The 20,680-nt window shown below is 42.8% G+C and overlaps 1 protein-coding gene and 1 long non-coding RNA gene across 14 annotated transcripts in view; one reads left to right on the top strand and one right to left on the bottom strand.

Moving 5' to 3' along the window:
* The window catches only part of NAB1 (NGFI-A binding protein 1), a 613,281-nt gene that overhangs the window by 375,377 nt on the left and 217,224 nt on the right, over nucleotides 1-20,680 (bottom strand). For 12 of the 13 annotated variants that reach the window (XR_012678254.1, XR_012678255.1, XR_012678256.1 and 9 more), the window contains exon 4: nucleotides 4,329-4,380. The exons of the other annotated variant lie outside the window; for it this stretch is intronic. Coding sequence is in view for 9 of the 12 variants with exons in the window: in XM_075180002.1 (XP_075036103.1) it covers nucleotides 4,329-4,380 (52 nt within the window). In the remaining 3 variants the exon portion in view is untranslated. The remainder of the gene's footprint in view (nucleotides 1-4,328; nucleotides 4,381-20,680) is intronic. 13 annotated transcript variants of the gene reach the window in all.
* The window catches only part of LOC142097823 (uncharacterized), a 77,372-nt gene that overhangs the window by 2,065 nt on the left and 54,627 nt on the right, over nucleotides 1-20,680 (top strand). The window lies entirely within an intron of this gene.

Raw genomic sequence — 20,680 nt, 5'->3', positions numbered from 1 at the left:
CTGTATGGTTCTTGGTGCTGCCCCAAAATATCGGTATACAGAGAGCAGCACAGGGTCCTTGGTTTAAGTGCTTAGTCTTCACTATGCGCCTAGGGTCCCATCATGGTGGTATTATAGTAATAGCATGGATGGATGCAATTATTATTTTAAGCCTTCTGGGCGTTGTGTGTGTGTGATTGAATGTAAACCAGAGGAACAACCCAGGAAGATAAACCACGTTGATAAGGAGGTGGAGATAGAGAAGGGGATTGGGGAGGCCATGAGGATGTTAAAGAGGTGCGGAATGAGGAGTAAGAGGGAAGATAGAAAATGTACTTGAGGGGGATAGAGGAGTAAGATGAAGGGGATTGAAGAGGGGAACGTGGGGATAGGATTTTCTATTTGCCCTTATGGCAGCTTTTATTGTGGACCCTCACTACCTGCCCCTAGAAAGTAGCATTTAAAAAAGTGCCCATTTTAAGTGAGTGAAGAAAATCACACAGTAAAATTATAAATTTACAATTGAGCCATAGATGTTATCTAATGTCTCACTTTCTGGAACTATATAGACAATTGCACTGCCTGTCAGGACACTACCAAACACAATTTACCACCTGTTTTTACCGCCACTTATTCCATTAGCTCCCATACACTTTATATAGAAATGCATGACAAGCCATGAATAAATGTTAATATTACACAAACAAAACAAAATTTAAATAAGACGCCTTCTTTCTAACTGTTGTCACAGACATTAGCATCTGTTGCCTTGCACACTCCAGGCCTGCTAATGCTAAGTTGGACTAGGCTGGTAAGGATGACCAATATATACACACACATACTAAGGTAACTTGATAATTATAGGGGTCAGTTGACATGAAAGAGGACGAGCTGTCTGGGTGCAGGCTGCAAAAGAGGCCGACAGAGGTGTCTGCCTCTCCAAACACAGCGTGGATGTGTGTGGGAAGGGTTCTTAATGTAAAGTGGGTGGGCTATTAATTTAATGGTGGAGTTTGGCTGAGGGCTAATTATTTAATGGTGGATTGTATGAATTTATTTGAGAGGTGATGGTGGAGTATTTAATTTAATAGTGGGCATATTAATTTAAAGTGAGTTGATGGAACCTTTAATTTACTGCTGGGGCTATTCATTTAATTTGGGGCTAAGGTTGGAAAAAAGGAGGGCTATTTATTAAACGTGAATATAAATTATTAAATGTTGCCAATGGTTGTGTGAAATGGGTTTATTTATTACATGTAAATGCTACTAATTTATTGCCAGGCTGTTTTGTGGGGAGATTTATTTATTAAATGTGTACGCTATTAATTCAATGTCGGGGCTGGTTGTTAGAAATAGTTCTATTATTAAATTTGTATACTATTAATTTTATTTAATTAAATGTGGGTGCTATTGATTTAATGCCGGGGCTATTTCAGAATTTCCCGAACATTCCAGGATCTACACCAGTAAGAACTTCGAGACACCAGCTGCGGCAGCTAGTGAAAGCGGCAAGAACAGGTAGAAAGCAGAATAGTCTGCCATCTGTCCTGAATCTGGTGGGGCAGTCCCGAATTTGGGTCACTGTCCCACTTACTCAGGATTTAGTCCGACTGCAAGGACAGTTGGGAGGTATGTTCCGCTTCACACTTCTCTGCTCGTGAAGGGGGAGCTGCACCTAAAACTAGTGCACATAGAATTTCCTGTGTATTTGCCTAAAATTATAGCCTTATTACACCATAGGGGCCCCCCCTGTCTTAAGTGCCCCGGGCCCCCTAGAGCCTTAATCCAGCTCTGGTAACACAGGTTCCTGATATCCACAGACAAAGTAAGATTTCTCTGTTATAAGGAAAGAAACATTAAATCCAGTGCTGTCTGAGATAACCGAGTCCTACATACTATTTGTAAAGTATGTAAAGTTTAAAACCCTCGCTTGCCCGCTTGTCGGGTTTGCCTAGACCAGGGGTAGGCAACCTGCGGCTCTCCAGGTATTGTGAAACTACAAATCCTAGCATGCCCTGCCACCTATCTGCTGGTTATCTACTGGCAAAGCATGCTGGGACTTGTAGTTTCACAACACCTGGAGAGCCACAGGTTGCCTACCCCTGGTCTAGGCAAACCCGACAAGCGGGCAAGCAAGGGTTTTAAACTTTGTATAGCCAATCATTTCTCTCTCGGCTTGTTTCACTATTGGTTGACGTTAATTGGTTGTTTATCCCTTGGTGGTTTTATCTCAGGACACTGTTATACTTAAATTATTGCTATACCATTAATACAGATTGAATGGATTGCTAGGATCCTCTAGTTGTTAGTACCATGTAATCCGTGTATCCATTAGAAAAACATATATGTTGCAAAAATACATACTCAAGTCATGTATTAAGGGTCCAACTATCTAGTTTTTACAGATTCTTGGTTATGTCTGATCCACTATTTCTTATAAACTGTAAACATTATTCCCTAACACATTTCATCAATGTTACTTGATGATCTTGAATAAACTTTAAAACATCAGTGTCTAAAAACAAGAGGTGTAGTGTAATATATGTCCATAACAGAGAATATGTATAGAGAAATGAATACAAAAGGGTGGGTGAGACAGAGTATGTTATGTGATGTCAGTGGTCATTGTTCATCATCAACATTTATTTAAATAGCGCCAGCAAATTCCGTAGCGCTTTACAATTGTTTGAACATATCCTGATTTGAATGTTCTATATGTTATCATATATGACATAATTAAAAGTTTTATCATTGGAGATTAGCTCAAGCTAGCAAACAACTTTGTTGGCTTGGAATATGTTACAACTCTGAAGGTAGCTGTGTCAACCCTGATTAGCACTAGCAGACCAGAGGCGCAGAGTCTAACGGATTCCCCAATATTCTAAAAGAACCGCTGAAAGGCAGACTTTGCTGCCAGGAACCCGCAGGTCGCGGCCCCCTGGACTGCTTCTGGATGTAACACAAAGCCCTAAGAGGAAGACGGAGAATTCCTGGAGAAGCTAAGACCGTGTTAGAGAGATGGCAGGAACACACAGAAATCTGCACTGGAGGTCTGGCAGAGAAGAGACTGTACACGGGTAGTTAGGCCAAATAGTTGGACGGGACAGGATCTGTCAGACAAGCCAAGTTCGGTACATAAAGAATCCTGCAGCATGTAGTCAGAAAGGCAGAAATGGTACACAGGAGATGCAGCAGAAAACAACTGACAAGGAGAGGCACAGGGAAGTCAGATGCACAGCCACTAAGTTGCACTGACACTGAACAAGTGTCAGTGCCGATATTTTATAGAGAGAGGAATTCAAAAAGCCGACCCTGGCAGCCGTCATGTAACCTGCTACCCAGAACTACCGATTGCGGCATGGAGAGACAGCGCTGGAGCGACGAAAAGGTAAGAGCGTTACACAAGACAACCATATGGTGTTTTTGATAGTATAATTTACTAGATAGAGGACTAGGCTTTTTATATATTTTCATTTGAGTTCATCTGTCAAATTTTAAATCCGATTTTGTTTCATTTGGAAAGGTTTCAAACTTTTTCCTGTATACCTGGTTGGCTGGTGCAACCATTTAGATGAGTAAGTCTAGCAGTTTAATTTAGTGTTGCTATTGATTGGAGTGAGGGTCATTACCATGTTAATTTCCTCTTCTGCATGCTAGACGTAATTCTCTATATCTGTTCTTATTCTCTTTCGGCAGAGAACCTCTGCAGAGAACCTCACACCAACATACTGTAAATTTTCATATAAGCTCCCATTGTACATCTTAAATTACACTGTGAAGCTTTCCAATTGTCTTACAGGAGGCCCTGAGGTGATAGCTTGCTCTAGGAGGCTAGGGTTGGCTAGTTATGGCTCTTTATCACTCTACTAACATTTTACGTAACATGTAATGTTCTGTAACATGAATACATAAATAGTTTTTTTTAAAAAATTGACATACAGGTTTAGTAAAGCAATAGCAAGTGCTGTGAAATACTGAAAGTAATATGTGTATTGGCTTTTTTTTGTTTGCATTTTTTAAAATTTTGGTTGTAGACTTTCTTTAAACTTGACTAATACAGCCAGAAGGTGAGTCACTCGTTAATCTTTTGCTGATTTTGCCAGGGCATTTGACTAAGGTCTAAGCATATTTTTGTTAGTCTTCTTCTCTTCATCCTTGTTTGGCACCAATTAGATTATTGAATTGCTCACAGACAATATTTCAGGAGATGAATATATGGTCTTGTGGGACACTGTTGTCTGCCCTTCTTTCTGGGCATGATTTCTAAACATGATGTGATAATTCATCAATTATGTGCTGTGTCTTTCCACAACATTCCAACTAGGAGAAGGATAAAAATGCCACATTACCTCAACTTTAATCCTTTTAGGAGACAGCTCAACTCTGTCTTCACGTTTAGACCTAGAATTGAAATGGATAAATTTCATTAGCTTTCAATGTTCTCAGAGATAAGATATATTAGGCAATTTGAAGATGAAGAAAAGAAAGCAATGTTGCTACATGAAGATCATGCAGTATGTTCAGAAATGAAATACACTTTTTTAAATAAGTAAGGGGCAAAACATACCTGGTATCTAATATAATAAAAACTAGTATCTAATATTTTTGTTCTCAAATTCTTGAGCTACCAGACTTGAACTGTTAGATCACTGCCAACTGAGCCCCACACAAGAAAGCCAAATAGCTATCACCTGGTCATTTAATGATTGACCCAAAATTGCTTGCCAAAATATTTGTCTTTCTCTCTTTTCATGGCATTATCTTTAGGACTATATCATCCCTCACCACTCCTGCAACACGCACCTCTGTCCACATTGCCCCATCATTAATTCACTCACCTCTAGTGAACACTTATGAACTTTTTTCCTATTTAAATTCAATAACTTTAACAGCCTCACCCTGTCGCCAGAAACTAAAAAGACACACATCTTACAATCATCTTTCCTACCTTTAGTCCTCCCTGCTTTTATTAGCTGGTGATATATCACCGAATCCAGGTCCCCCTCACTTCTCCCACATGCATATATCTGAACACTACCGAAATCCAGCAAATCTAAAAACTTATCACCTATCTCCCCTCTCTTCCAAATTCCTTTAAATGTGCCCTTTGGAATGCACACTCTGTTTGTAACAAACTTACTTCTGTACACAATCTCTTCCTCTCAAACAACCTAAACCTTCTAGCAATAACAGAAACATGGCTCACGCAATCAGACACTGCCTCACCTGCAGCCCTTACACATGATGGTCTCCATTTCACCCACACCCCCAGACCAGGAGGAAGACTACTGTACTACTTCTCTCCCAATAGTGCACATTCACAGTTCTACCAAATGTCTCATCACTCACGTTCACATCTTTTGAAGTACATGCTGTTAGGAATTTTAACCCATTCTCTATGCGTGTTGCTGTCCTCTATCGCCCCTCTGGACCACACCAACAATTTCTTGAATACTTCTATGCGTGGCTCCCTCACTTCTTATCCTTGGACATCCCCACCATCATCATGGGTGATTTCAACATCCTTATTTCTAATCCACGTTCCAATGCTGCTTCCAAACTACTCTCTCTAACCTCCACTCTTGACCTCTCCCAGTGGATTGAATCGGCTACTCATCAGGACGGCCACTGTCTTCATCTTATTTTCTCTAGACTATGCTCAGTTTCTAATTTGCTTAACACTCCTTTCCCCCTCTCGGATAATCACCTTATTAGATTCTCGCTCACCCCCAGTTCTTTACCATCCCTAGTGTCAAACTCTTCCAAGCCTCCTCACAACCGCAGGAATATCAACTGTATTGATCTTCAACAGTTTTCCACCTCTCTCCAACACCTTCTCTTCACAATTTCTACATTCTCCTCCCCTGATCGGGCAGTACCCCATTTTCACCAAGCCCTAGAAACTGCCCTTGATCAAGTGGCTCCAGCGACACTACATACTCCACGTAGACTCCGTTGGCAACCGTGGCAGACTAAAGTAACACGAACTCTACAAAAACTTTCTCGTAAAGCAGAACGTCACTGGCGTAAATACATAGTAACATAGTTGATGAGGTTGAAAAAAGACACCAGTCCATCAAGTTCAACCTATTTTGGATCTCCTGCGATCCTGCACTTATATTTGAAATTAATCCAGAGTAGGCAACCGCCCATCTGTTTCAATTTTGAAAATCCCCCCAGACTCAATATTGCAATACAATTTTTACCCTATATCCACTACTATCCTTTATTTTAAATTAACGGTCGTATCCCTGGATACACCTTTCCGCTAAAAATTTGTCTAACCCTTTCTTAAACATATCTATTGAATCTGCCATCACAACCTTCCCTGGCAATGAATTCCATATCTTGACTGCCCTTACTGTAAAGAACCCCTTCCTTTGCTGGTTGTGAAATTTCCTCTCCTCTAACCTTAGGGGATGACCACGTGTCCTGTGTATGGTCCGTGGGGTAAAAAGTTCCCATGAAAGCCCTCTGTATTGACCCCTATTGTATTTGTACATAGTAATCATATCTCCCCTTAGACGCCTCTTTTCTAAAGTAAACATGCCTAAACTGGCTAACCTTTCCTCATAACTTAATGACTCCATACCCTTTATCAATTTTGTCGCCCTTCTCTGAACCCTTTCTAGTTCCAAATTATCTTTTTTATAGAGTGGTGCCCAGAACTGTACTGCATATTCAAGATGAGGTCTTACCAATGATTTATACAGTGGCAAAATTACACTGTCTTCCCTTGCATCTATGCCCCTTTTTATGCATGCCAATACTTTGTTTGCCCTTGCAGCTGCTGCTTGACATTGAGCACTATTGCTAAGTCTATTGTCTACGAGCACTCCCAAATCCTTTTCCATTATAGATTCTCCTAAATTAATTCCATTTAATTTATAGATTGCGTTCTTGTTTTTGATCCCTGAATGCATAACCTTACATTTATCTGTGTTAAACCTCATATTCCATTTAGCCGCCCAATCCTCCAGTTTATTTAAGTCCCTCTGTAGAGAAGCTACATCTTGCTCTGATTTTATTACCTTACAGAGTTTAGTGTCATCTGCAAAAATAGAAACTTTACTCTCTAAACCATCACCAAGGTCATTAATAAATATATTAAAAAGGAGTGGTCCCAGCACGGAACCTTGAGGAACTCCACTTAAGACCTTTGACCAATTAGAAAATGTTCCATTTATCACAACTCTCTGTTCCCTATTCTCTAACCAGTTTTCGATCCAAGTACAAATTTTGATTTCTAGACCCAGTTCCCTTATTTTGTAAACCAACCTCTTGTGTGGCACTGTATCAAAGGCCTTTGCAAAATCTAAGTAGACCACATCTACTGTCCTGCCCTGGTCTAAGTTCCCACTAACTTCCTCGTAGAAACTAATTAGATTAGTTTGACATGACCTATCCCTCACAAATCCATGTTGATTCCCACTAATAATTTTATTGCGTACCAAGTAATCCTGAATACTGTCCCTTAAAATACCTTCCAGTAGTTTCCCCACTATTGATGTCAGGCTTACAGGTCTATAATTCTCTGGTTGTGATCTCGTCCCCTTTTTAAACAACGGCACCACATCTGCTATTCGCCAATCCCAATCTTGTACCTCTAATGATTTCATCACATATATTGGTATCTACCACTCCTATAGAAATGCCCTGGACACTGTAAAACAAACATACTTCCAATCTCTCATCTATGCTCAGGCTTCTAACCCCAAATGCCTTTTGAACACATTTTAATCTCTTATGAATCCTCCCCCCCCCCCCCCCCAAATACTCCAACTACCATCCGTGCCCAGGATCTTGCTTCCTATTTCAAGGACAAAATAGATAAGATCAGACTTGAAATGGCATCATCTCCATCGACAAGCAATCAGCTCAATTCCTTTGTAGCACCCTCTAACACTCTCTCTTCATTTAATCCAACAAATGAAGAGGAAGTTTCTACTCTCTTCTCATCTTCCTACTCTACCTCCTGTCCTCTTGATCCCATTCCCTCACAAATGAGTAGGTTCCTGTCTCCTGTGCTCATTCCCCCTTTAACTAAAATTTGTAATCTCTCTTTCTACTGGTATTTTTCCATCACTATTCAAGCACACAGGGATTACTCCTATTCTAAAAAAAAACTAAATTCTGACCCAAACTCTCTCAAATTAAGGCCCCATCTCTCAGCTCCCATGCCCCTCCAAGTTACTCGAGAGAATTACCTACACTCGCCTCACACACTTTCTTACAGCAAACAACCTATTGGATCCTCTTCAGTCACGCTTTCGCTCTCAACACTCCACAGAGACTGCACTGACCAAGGTTGTCAATGATTTGATCACAGCAAAAAGTAAAAGCCATTACGCTCTCCTAATTCTCCTGGATCTCTCTGCTGCATTTGACACTGTCGACCACACTATCCTCATACAAACGCTACAATCCCTAGGTCTTGAAGGCACTGTCCTATCCTGGGTCTCATCCTACCTATCTAATCGCTCTTTCAGTGTTAATTTCTCTGGACCCACCTCTGCTCCGTTTCCTTTATCAGTTGGAGTACCGCAAGGTTCAGTCCTAGGTCCTCTGCTATTCTCTATTTACACCACTTCTCTTGAAAAACTAACAAGCTCCTTTGGATTTCAGTTTCATCTCTATGCGGATGATACACAAATCTATCTATTCTCTCCTGATCTTTCACCATCTGTGTTGTCTTGCGTTCCTGACTGTCTTTCTCCTATTTCATCTTGGATGTCTTCTCGCCAACTCAAACTCAATCTTTCAAAAACTGAATTAATAATATTCCCACCCAAAACCAGAAGCTTCCTCACTGACATTTCTATTTCTGTTGATAACATGACCATAAATCCCACCCCGCAAGCTCGCTGCCTAGGTGTAATCCTTGACTCACAACTCTCATTTATTCCCCACATCAACTCCATATCTAAATCATGTTACATACATCTAAAGAACATTTCCAGAATTCAAACATATCTCACACAAGACACCGCAAAAACATTAATTCATGCACTCATCATCTCCCGCATCAACTATTGCAATTCCCTCCTTACTGGTCTTCCCAAAGTCAGACTTGAACTATTATACACGTAACGGCTAGATTGATTTTCCTTGCAAATCGTTCTTCCTCTGCTGAGCCACTCTGTCAGTTTCTACATTGGTTGCCTGCATTTCAACGAATCCAATATAAAATTCTTCTGCTAACATACAAGGCTGTCAACAAAATTGCACCGACATACATTTCCCCACTTGTCTCAAAATATCTGCCAACTCGACACCTCTGTTCTGCACAAGATCTGCGTCTCTCCTCCACTCTCATCACATCCTCCCATTCTCGGTTACAGGTCTTTTTTCGGGCTGCACCCACTTTATGGAATTCCCTCCCTCGCACAGTAAGACTTTCCTTTAGTCTCCAAACCTTCAAGCGTTCACTCAAAACCCACCTCTTCAGACAAGCTTATGATATTCCTCAACCACCATCTTAATCTCCCCTATTACCACCCTCTACACAGCTAACACAAGACAACAAACCTCTGACCAACCTTGCCACACACACAGCCCACTCAATACTTTTATATTTGCATTCTAGCTGGTCCAGTGTGCAATATGATGTAGCACATGCCCTTGTGTTTCAAACTCCCACTGTCCCATAGATTGTAAGTGTCACAGGCACTAGGAGTTTTGACCCAGAATTTACCAGATGTAGCTTTACTCACCAGAGGAGCAGAATCTAACACAGTGGCTGGTCTTCTCCAGGAAATCCCGCAAGGAAGTATGGGTTTCAGCGGCTTTCACTGTGCGGGTCGCGGCCCTCTGGGGAGTATGTTAAATATACGGATACAGCTATACACAATGACAACAAGGATCTCCTTGAGCTGCATAGGAGGAGGAATGCAAACGATATACAGTCTCTGAGTAGTAGGCACAGTAATGACACAGCGAGAATGAGGATCTGTAGTAATCTGGAAATGGAAAGTTTCCGGAGTGCCGAGCATGCAGGTAAACTTGAAACAGACAGATGCTTGACAACTAAAGGAAAGTCTATACGAAAAGCCAATAATACAGAGTAGTAGAAAAGTCAGCTACTAGCAGCTATCACTACAGATGCACAGTAGAAACTTAGTCCCGGTAATAGATAACAAACAAGGTAGCATGGAACGATCTGCGGCTGACAGGTATTACCACTGGCATGCAGTAGACTTGTCCAGGTGCAGATAAGATACGAGGTAGCATGGAGAGGTCTGCGGCTGACAGGTATTACCACTGGCGTGGAATAGAGACTTGTCCAGGTGCAGGTAAAATACGAGGTAGCGTGGAGAGGTCTGTGGCTGACAGGTATTACCACTGGCGTGGAATAGAGACTTGTCCAGGTGCAGATAAGATACAAGGTAGCATGGAGCAGTCTGCAGCTGACAGGTATTACCTCTGGCGTGGAGTAGAGACTTGTCCAGGTGCAGATAAGATACGAGGTAGCATCCACAGCGAACAGGAACTGGAAACTCCTTGGTTACCTCAGCAGAATGAGGACCAAGAACAGGCAATGATAGTAGGGCAACAGGTGTCTTAAATAGTGAGAAGTAATTAATCATCCAATGAGGAGAGGAACAAGGTTTTAACAGTCTGTAGGTCTGCACACGCGCAGACCCCTGATCAAGATGGCGGACGGTCGCGGCGCAAGACAGGCGCCGGCAAGACAGAGAGAGACTAAAGTCTTGAGCCAGAGGAACTAACAGTCCGGTGAGTGACAGTACCCCCCACCCCCATTTAAAGGTGGGCACAGAACACTTAAAACCGGTTTTGCCCGGATATTTGGTATAAAACTTTTTCAAAAGTGCTGGAGCATTGAGATCATCCGCACGGATCCAAGAGCGCTCCTCCGGACCGAAGCCTTTCCAATGAACTAAAAAACGAAGAACTTCTCTGGAAACTTTTGAATCAAGGATGTGAGTGATCTCAAACTCCTCCTGTTGAAGTTGGACTGGACAAGGTGTTGATAAAGGAACTGAAAATCGGTTGATGATGAGAGGCTTGAGTAAAGAAGCATGGAAAGAGTTGGAGATACGAAGATTCTTCGGCAATAACAGTTTGAAACAGACAGGATTTATCACCTGAGTGATTTTATATGGACCAATAAAACGTGGAACAAACTTCATGGAAGGAACCTTCAGGCGGATATTCCTGGTATAAAGCCATACAAGATCTCCAATTTTGAATGCCGGAGTTACTCGCCTCTTTTTATCAGCAAAGAATTTATATCTCGAGGATGCCTTCTTCAGAGAGGATCTAACCTGAGCCCTAATGGAAGGAAATTTTTGGCATAATATATTAACAGCAGGAATTTGGGTGGGAGGGAGGGAAGGAAGTTTTGGGAGAGACGGATGGTGACCATATACCACAAAGAATTGTGTTTTGGAAGATGATTCATGATACATGTTATTATGGGCAAATTCAGCCCATGGGAGTAAGTCTACCCAATTATCCTGATTGGCTGAAGAAAACATTTTCACAAAAGTCTCTAGATCCTGGTTAATGCTCTTGGTCTGTCCATTTGATTGAGGATGGTATGAAGAAGATAATGACACCCGGATACCCAAGGTTTTACAAAGGGCACGCCAAAATCTGGAGACGAACTGCACTCCACTATCCGAAACAATTTCAGATGGACATCCATGGAATCAAAATATTTCCTTGACAAAATGGTCAGCCAATGTAGAATAAGAAGGCAAGCCTATCAAAGGGACAAAATGAGCCATCTTAGAGAACCTATCAACGATTACCCAAATGGTATTACATTTCTTACTGGGAGGAAGGTCAGTGACGAAATCCATACTTATATGGGTCCATAGTTTAGAAGGAATGGGTAAAGGTCGAAGTAGCCCCGCTGGTGCTCTACGAGAAGACTTGAATTGGGAACAAATATCACAGGCAGCAACAAATTCATTGACATCCTTTCTAATAGAAGGCCACCAATAACTTCGTGAGAGAATCTCCAACGTTTTCTGTACTCCAGAGTGGCCGGCAAAACGAGAAGAATGATACCATGAGAGGATCATTTTCGAAGAAGTGGTGGCACAAAGGTTTTTCCAAACGGTGGAACATTGGTAGAAGAAACAGCTAGACTCACACATTTAGGATCAAGTATAGGACGATCCATATATTCTTCAAGGTCAGAGGAAGGGGCAACCGCCCGAGATAATGCATCCGCCTTTTTATTCTTAGAAGCTGGTTTGAAGGTAATAATTAGATTAAAGCGAGAGAAAAAGAGTGACCATCTCGCTTGTCGGGGGTTCATACATTGAGCTGACTGAAGATAGAGAAGATTTTTGTGGTCAGTAAATATAGTTAACGGATGACGGGCACCCTCCAGCAGATATCTCCATTCTTCTAAGGCTACTTTAATGGCCAATAGCTCCTTATCCCCGATAGTATATTTTTTTCTGCAGGCAATAGACTTCGAGAATAAAAAGCACAAGGATGGAACTTTTTTTGTACCGACTTCTGAGACAGAATGGCCCCTAGTCCGACATTAGAGGCATCAACTTCGAGGAAGAACAGGAGAAGAATAGGAGCAGTAGAGAACGCCTTTTTAAGGAACGGAAATGCTTGGAGAGCCTCAGGAGGCCATTACTTGGTATTAACACCCTTACGGGTAAGAGCAACTATAGGAGAAACAATGGAAGAAAATCCTTGAATGCAACGTCGATAATAGTTGGCAAAACCCAAAAAACGTTGGATAGCTCTGAGTGTAGTTGGCAGAGGCCAATGTAAAACTGCATTCACCTTCTCCAGATCCATCTCCAAGCCTACTCCAGACACAATATATCCCAAAAAAGGAATTTGAGATAATTCGAAGGAACATTTTTGCAGCTTACAGAATAGTAGATTTTTCCGAAGCCTTGAGAGAAATTCTGCAACATGTTGTCGATGAGACGAAAGATTTTGGGAGAAAAACAATATGTCGTCTAGATAGACAACGACACATACATACATACAGCAGGTCCCGGAAGATCTCGTTCACGAATCCCTGGAAGACAGCTGGGGCGTTACACAATCCAAATGGCATGACAAGATATTCATAGTGTCCATCCCTGGTGTTAAAAGCTGTCTTCCATTCATCACCGGCCTTGATCCGGATTAAATTGTAAGCACCGCGGAGGTCTAACTTTGTAAATATCCGAGCTCCCTTTATGCGGTCAAAAAGTTCAGTAATCAAGGGGATTACGGTTTTTGATGGTTATGGCGTTAAGACCTCGATAGTCTATACAAGGTCTTAACGAACCCTCTTTTTTCTTTGTGAAAAAGAAACCCGCTCCTGCGGGAGAAGTAGATGGGCAAATAAAGCCTTGATGGAGATTCTCCTTAACATAATCGGACATCGTCTGGGTCTCAGGTAACGAGAGAGGATATACACGACCCCTAGGAGGGTTCTTGCCAGGTTGTAAATCTATTGGGCAATCCCAAGCCCGATAAGGCGGAAGACATTCCGACTGAACTTTATGAAAATACATCAGCAAAAGGAGCATACTGTGGAGGAAGACCAGGCAAAAGAGGTTCTATAGAGGATTTATTCACTTTCACAGGAAGGACTTGAGTCAGACATCTATGACGACAAGCTGTACCCCAGGATACAACTTGCGGAATGTTCCAATCAATTTGTAGGGAATGGAGCTGAAGCCATGGAAGGCCAAGAATGATAGGACTAGTGGTAACCAGAAGAACCAACAGGGAGATTTGCTCTTGATGTAGGGCCCCAATTGTAAGAGATAAAGGAATAGTACGTTGAGTGATAGTTCCATTGACAATGTGAGACCCATCAATGGCTGTGACGACAATAGCTTTTCTTAAAGGGATCACTGGTAAGGACCACTGAAGTACTAGGAAATACGAAATGGAACTTCCAGCCGCTCCAGAGTCCAGAAGTGCTTGAGATGTAAAAGAATTAGTAGAAGTTGAAACAGTGACAGCGAAAGAGCAAGTTTTTGAATCCATATGACATGGAGAGGATTCCAGGGACCCCAACCTTACCTCTCCAGAACAGGTTAGGGCCTTGCGTTTCCCGATTTCTTGGGCCATGAATTTAACATATGATTTGAATCGGCACAATAGATACAGAGTTTATTCTTTAACCGTCGTTCCCTCTCCTCCGGGGTTAGTCTGGAACGTCCCAATTCCATGTGTTCTATCGGCGGAGAAGGATGACGAAATCGGGATGCCAAACGGACAGGTATTTTAGATGAAGACTCGCTTTCAGAGTTTCTTTCCCGGATTCTCATGTCCACTCGGTTGCACAAAGATATTGAAGCATCCAAGGAAGGAGGTAACTCTTGCGAAGCCAGTACATCTTTAATTTTATCGGAAAGACCCTGCCAGAAGGCAGCTATTAGCGCCTCATTATTCCATTGGAGTTCAGAGGCAAGTGTGCGGAATTGGATTACATACTGTGCTACTGAACGGGATCCCTGGCGTATCCGAAGGATGCTAGATGCAGCAGAAATAACACAGCCAAGTTCATCAAAGATTCTTCGAAAAGTTGCAATAATTATGATACTATCCTCCAGAAGAGGGTCATCTCTCTCCCAAAGAGGGGAGGCCCATGCCAGAGCCTGTCCAGAAAACAAAGAAATCATATAAGCCACTTTAGAACGATGAGTAGGGAAATTTTGAGGTTGGAGTTCGAAATGAATGGAGCACTGATTGAGAAAGCCCCTACAAGCTTTTGGATCTCCATCAAATTTTGATGGAGTAGCAGGTGTAGAGCAGAGGCTGTGGCACTGGGAGAGAAGAAATCACCGGAGGATTCAAAATAGGAGGTGCGGTTTGCAAAGAGTCTCCCAGAGAGACTAGGGACTGAAAACATTGAAGTAGATGTTGCTGGCGAACATCTTGTTGTTCCACCCGAGTAACCAGGTGTTGCAGCAAATCCTTAGCTGTTGGTTCCGGACCTGGGTCTGTCATGGCCTGTTCTTACTGTCACGGGCACTAGGAGTTTTGACCCAGAATTTACCAGATGTAGATTTACTCACCAGAGGAGCGGAGTCTAACACAGTGGCTGGTCTTCTCCAGGAACTCCCGCAAGGAAGTATGGGTTTCAGCGGCTTCCACTGTGCAGGTCGCGGCCCTCTGGGGAGTATGTTAAATATACGGATACAGCTATACACGATGACAACAAGGATCTCCTTGAGATGGATAGGAGGAGGAATGCAAACGATATACAGTCTCTGAGTAGTAGGCACAGTAATGACACAGCGAGAATGATGACCCGTAGTAATCTGGAAATGGAAAGTTTCCGGAGTGCCGAGCATGCAGGTAAACTTGAAACAGACAGATGCTTGACAACTGAAGGAAAGTCTATATGAAAGCCAATAATAGAGTAGTAGAAAAGTCAGCGACTAGCAGCTATCACTACAGATGCACAGTAGAAACTTAGTACCGTTAATAGATAACATACAAGATAGCATGGAACGATCTGCGGCTGACTAGTATTACTAGTGGCGTGGAGTAGAGACTTGTCCAGGTGCAGATAAGATACGAGGTAGCATGGAGCGGACTGCGGCTGACAGGTATTACCACTGGCGTGGAATAGAGAATTGTCCAGGTGCAGGTAAGATACGAGGTAGCGTGGAGCGGTCTGCGGCTGACAGGTATTACCACTGATGTGGAATAGAGACTTGTCCAGGCACCGGTAAGATACAAGGTAGCATCCACAGCAAACAGGAACAGGAAACTCCTTGGTTACCTCAGCAGAATGACGACCAAGAACAGGCAATGATAGTAGGGCAACAGGTGTCTTAAATAGTGAGAAGTAATTAATCATCCAATGAGGAGAGGAACAAGGTTTTAACAGTCTGTAGGTCTGCACATGCGCAGATCCCTGATCAAGATGGCGGACGGCCGTGGCGCAAGACAGGCGCCGGCAAGGCAGAGAGAGACCTAAGTCTTGAGCCAGCAGAACTAACAGTCCGGTGAGTGACAGTAAGCTTGCGAGCAGGGTTCTCTTATCTTTCTGTATGTATTACCCAGTATTGTTTTATTAATGTTTGTTCCCAATTGTAAAGCGCTACGGAATTTGCTGGCGCTATATAAATAAATGTTGATGATGATTGAGCCAAACAAGTATGCTGAAAAAAGTTATTTTTAAGGATTACCTGTCTCTCTCTGGGAAGTTTGCTATTTAAGGAATGTTTTCTTCAATATTATCATTGATTATAAAGCATCAAAATATTTGAACGTGTGCATTTTGTTTGCTTAGGGTGTTTAATTGAAGAGAAGATAGGTCATTGTATACTAAAATCTACGCATTTAGAAATGATGATTTAGTAGCTATGTCAAGACTCCGCAATCTCTCCTCTGACGATAATCTCAAATAAGAGAAGTGAACATCATTATGTAAAGGGAAGATTGAGTGCACTGTCTGAATTCTCAACCACAGAATTACACAGACATTAGGGTCCAGTTTTGCCAGAATCCAATTAACCTACTGTGGACTGTGAAAGTAAACAAATGCACACAGAGGAAGCCCATACAAAAACAGGGAGAACATGCAAACTTCACATAGATAGGGCCCTGACTGGATTCAAAATAATGGGACCAGTGTTCAGAGATAGCTATGCTAAGCACAGCATCACCAAAATGGATGAACTACATAAAGTTACAAACTCAACAACCCAAAGCAAGATATTTGCTTGTTATAGAAAAGCTTGGACAAAGTGGCAATTTTGGTAAAGCAATAACACATGCAGTTCAATGTTGAAAAAGTATCTAGGTCTTATGAACAATTATACAATGACGCAATACATTGTTTAAGTGAGCATGGAGATGAATAGTTAATTGCTGTAACTTACCACTTCATGAAATACTGATCAGTCTGGCTCATACATGTAGAACACATTGGCTGTTCTTCCAACTGTTACTACACAAACTTACACACAAAGATATTGTAAGAGCAGTTGCTATGGTATCTGCATGTAACCCTACTATTCATTAAAGGTGAAGAAAATTAAAGAGAATGTATATAGCATGTAAAACTTAAACAGTATTTATCACACTTTTCCTAATCCCACTATTTTGGAATTCCTTATGATCCCTTAGGGTGAAATCCTGAAGGACACACAAGTTGTTTCTCTCTGTCCAAAGGCTTTCAATTTATTGATAAAACTTACAGTGGGATATTTATTACCAATCAAGAAAGCAACCACATAATGTTTGTCCACAAAGTTCCCTAACTGTATCACTTGCAACACGGTGAGCATTAAATTCAACACATGCTAAGATAGTGTAATTACAAATATGTAAATGACGATAACAAACAAAGTTTGTTTTAAAAGGATATTGTTGCCATTTTTAACAAGATTTTCAACGTAAGCTTTGCAGCTCATAGAACCAGGAATATGGTACAGGACAGTGGTTCCCAAACTTTTGCAGTTCACGGCACCCTTAGAGTCTCCATAATTTTTTCAAGACACCCCTCCAAAATAATTACTGAGCAGTCCTGTTTTATAAGTAGTTGGGGCAAAAAATACATAATAAGTATTTAGGTCAGGACAAATACTTATTTAGTTGTATGCAAAAATAATACACATACATCAAAGGGAAAAGAATATTTTCATAATTTTTGTTCAATTATATTTCTGTCAAAGAATGATTTACAGCTAACTCAAACTGTGCCCTCCTTTATCTCCACACACTCTGTTCCCTCCTTCATCTCTACACACTCTGTGCCCTCCATCTCTACACACTCTGTGCCCTCCATCTCTACTCGCTCTGTGCCCTCCATCTCTACTCGCTCTGCCCCCTCCTTCATCTGCATCAACTCGCTCTGCCCCCTCCTTCATCTGCATTCAGTCACTCTGCCCCCACTTTCATCTGCATCCACTCGCTCTGCCCCCACTTTCATCTGCATCCACTCGCTCTGCCCCCTCTTTCATCTGCATCCACTCGCTCTGCCCCCTCTTTCATCTGCATCCACTCGCTCGGACCCCTCCTTCATCTGCATCCATTCGCTCTGACCCCTCCTTCATCTGCATCCACTCGCTCTGGCCCCTCCTTCATCTGCATTCACTCGCTCTGCCCCCTCCATCTGCATCCAGTCGCTCTGCCCCCTCTTTCATCTGCATTCACTCGCTCTGCCCCCTCTTTCATCTGCATCCACTCGCTCTGCCCCCTCTTTCTTCTGCATCCACTCGCTCTGCCCCTCTTTCATCTGCATCCACTCGCTCTGCCCCCTCTTTCATCTGCATCGACTCGCTCTGCCCCCTCCTTCATCTGCATCCAATAGTCAAGGATAAGTCAAAATAGTGCTAGGTATTCCTAATCCGCTCAGTCTCTGAGTGTATTAGGGGCAGAATACTAGACACGGTATATAGGAACAGGAGTGTCCCTTGTATTGTCCATATGGGGCTGTTCGAGCAATGTCTTCATAGAATCCGGTGGAGCAGTCCGGGGAGGCAGTTTTGTAGATCAAACAAGTGGGACTTATCCTTGACAAGGGAGATGTGGTAGCTCCTTCCGGAGTTTCAACTGCATCCAGCAGCGTGTGTAGTGGTGTGGCGATGAAGTACCTTGCGGGTAGTGTGAAGCGGTGATGTCGCGGAAGCGACTTCATCCAACTGCGCATGCGGCTATAGTAGAGACTATTTTCGTGGCACTGCAGAGTTTGAATGGATATATAGTATGAAGTCCCTAGCACCACAGGGTCTCTGATTTCGAGCTGGGTCAATTCTTATATTCAATACTAATGATGTGTATAGATAAAAATAGCTGAACAGGATATATTATTATATTATATTATTTTGACTTATCCTTGACTATTTGATACTCGAATATCTGCCGGTCAGGTATCTGTAACATTGCATTCTACTGCTGCCTGTGGTCTGTGATTATCTCATATATTCTCTCTACTATAATTTTGCAGTATATGTTTATAAGATTTACACCTGTGAGTGTTGTTGTAAAGCAAGGTACCTGCTTTTAGAAATTGCCTGCTTTGTTTATAAGCAATAAATATTGCTTTTTCTGAAGCTGTGTATACATCTATATTTACCAATACTAAGACCACCAGCATTTATACCTGACAAGGTTTCTCATATTGAGCCACTTGCTCTTAAAGTATTATACAATGTTTACAAGCACTATATTTTCTCCATTATCTATTGGTATCTTTAGTTTTTCACTCTCTGCGCCTAGGGGGGCATATTTGTTGTCCAGTGTTACACATCAAGGGTTGGAACTTCCCTTTTGCTTTTTGTCCCCCTGTCAGCAATTCCTACCATACCTCTCTCTAAAGAGAGCGCGGAAGCCACCTCTTTTATTGTACTCACATATAGTACACACTAGCAGTTGCTCTGTCACATACAGACATTCTAATAGCAGTTGCTATTTCACACTATTTAAATAAAACACAAAAACAGGGTCTTCACTACCAAAGACTGGTCTTCACCGTACAGGTTTATGACCGCATTACAAGCCTCAATCAAAGGAGATGTCTCAGGATCTCAGAAAAAATGTTTTCCATGGTCAACTAACACTTAGGGCTAGATTTACTAAGCTGCGGGTGTCAGGCGCCGTCCGCACGGCCGCCTGACTGCCTGACCGCGCGTCTGGTTGCTATGCAACCAGACGCATCACTTCCGGATTCCCCCTGCCTGACCCCTTGCTGTATGACGCGCCCCGTTGCTAGGCAACAGGACGCTATGTAGGATTCCCGGCGGCAGGTATGACAGCGCTGCAGCGCTGATGCTGATTGGACCTCCACACTATTTAAACCTCTTCCTGCCCTCTATCAGTGCCAGAGTATCAGGTCTTCCTGCCTCCAGCGTTTGTTTGTTCCAGTTGCTGTATTTGTCCCTGACATTCCTCGTGCTGCTTGTGACCCTTTTGACCCGGACCGTTTGACCACCCCTATCTGGATTCTGCCTTTGTACTGCACTCCTTGAACGTTACCGACCCGGCTTGCCTCACCATTCTTCTGGATCTCCCTTTGTACCTCATCTACCTGAACGTTGCTGAACCGGCCTGTCTGACAACCCCTTGTATCTCGCTGTGGACTCTAGGAAGGACCGCGACCTGCGTGTCCCTGCAGCGGAGTCCATACTTCCTTGCGGGGGTTCCTGGTGAATACCAGGGGCACGTTAGACTCCGCGCCATTCTCTGAGTTGCGCCAACAACAGCAGGTACCTTCTACCAGTCATACACCCACTATCAGTCGTGACAGTATACTCTGGCCATGACAACGGAGGGGTCTGGTGAACCGTCTGCTCGTGACCTACTCCTGCATTTGGCTCAACGAGTGGAGCAACAAGAAGCAGCCCAAGCGCATCTTCTACAATGTGTCCAAGGGATTGCTTCCCGCTTCGATACATTTCAGAATGCTGTACCCGCTACACCAGCCATAACCTCTGCGGCATCCACAGCATCCAGTGTGGTTACGGTCTCTACAGCGGCCTCCGGTGTACGCATCCCGACACCCGAAAAGTTTGACGGTGATCCCAAGAAGTGCAGGGGCTTTTTGAACCAATGTGCCATTCAATTTGAGTGCAACCCAGGGGCCTTTTCTTCAGAACGCACCAAAGTAGCCTTTCTCATCTCCCTCCTCAGTGGTCAAGCCCTTGCCTGGGCCTCACCTTTATGGGAACAAGGGGGTCCACTTCTTAACAACTCCAACTCTTTCATTGAAGCTTTCAGGAAAGTCTTCGATGATCCCGGAAGA

This window comes from Mixophyes fleayi, chromosome 7, assembly GCF_038048845.1.
Source record: "Mixophyes fleayi isolate aMixFle1 chromosome 7, aMixFle1.hap1, whole genome shotgun sequence".
Classification (NCBI taxonomy): Eukaryota; Metazoa; Chordata; class Amphibia; order Anura; family Limnodynastidae; genus Mixophyes; species Mixophyes fleayi.
Note: the sequence above shows the minus strand (reverse complement) of the source record. Positions and strands in the feature narration are given on the sequence as shown.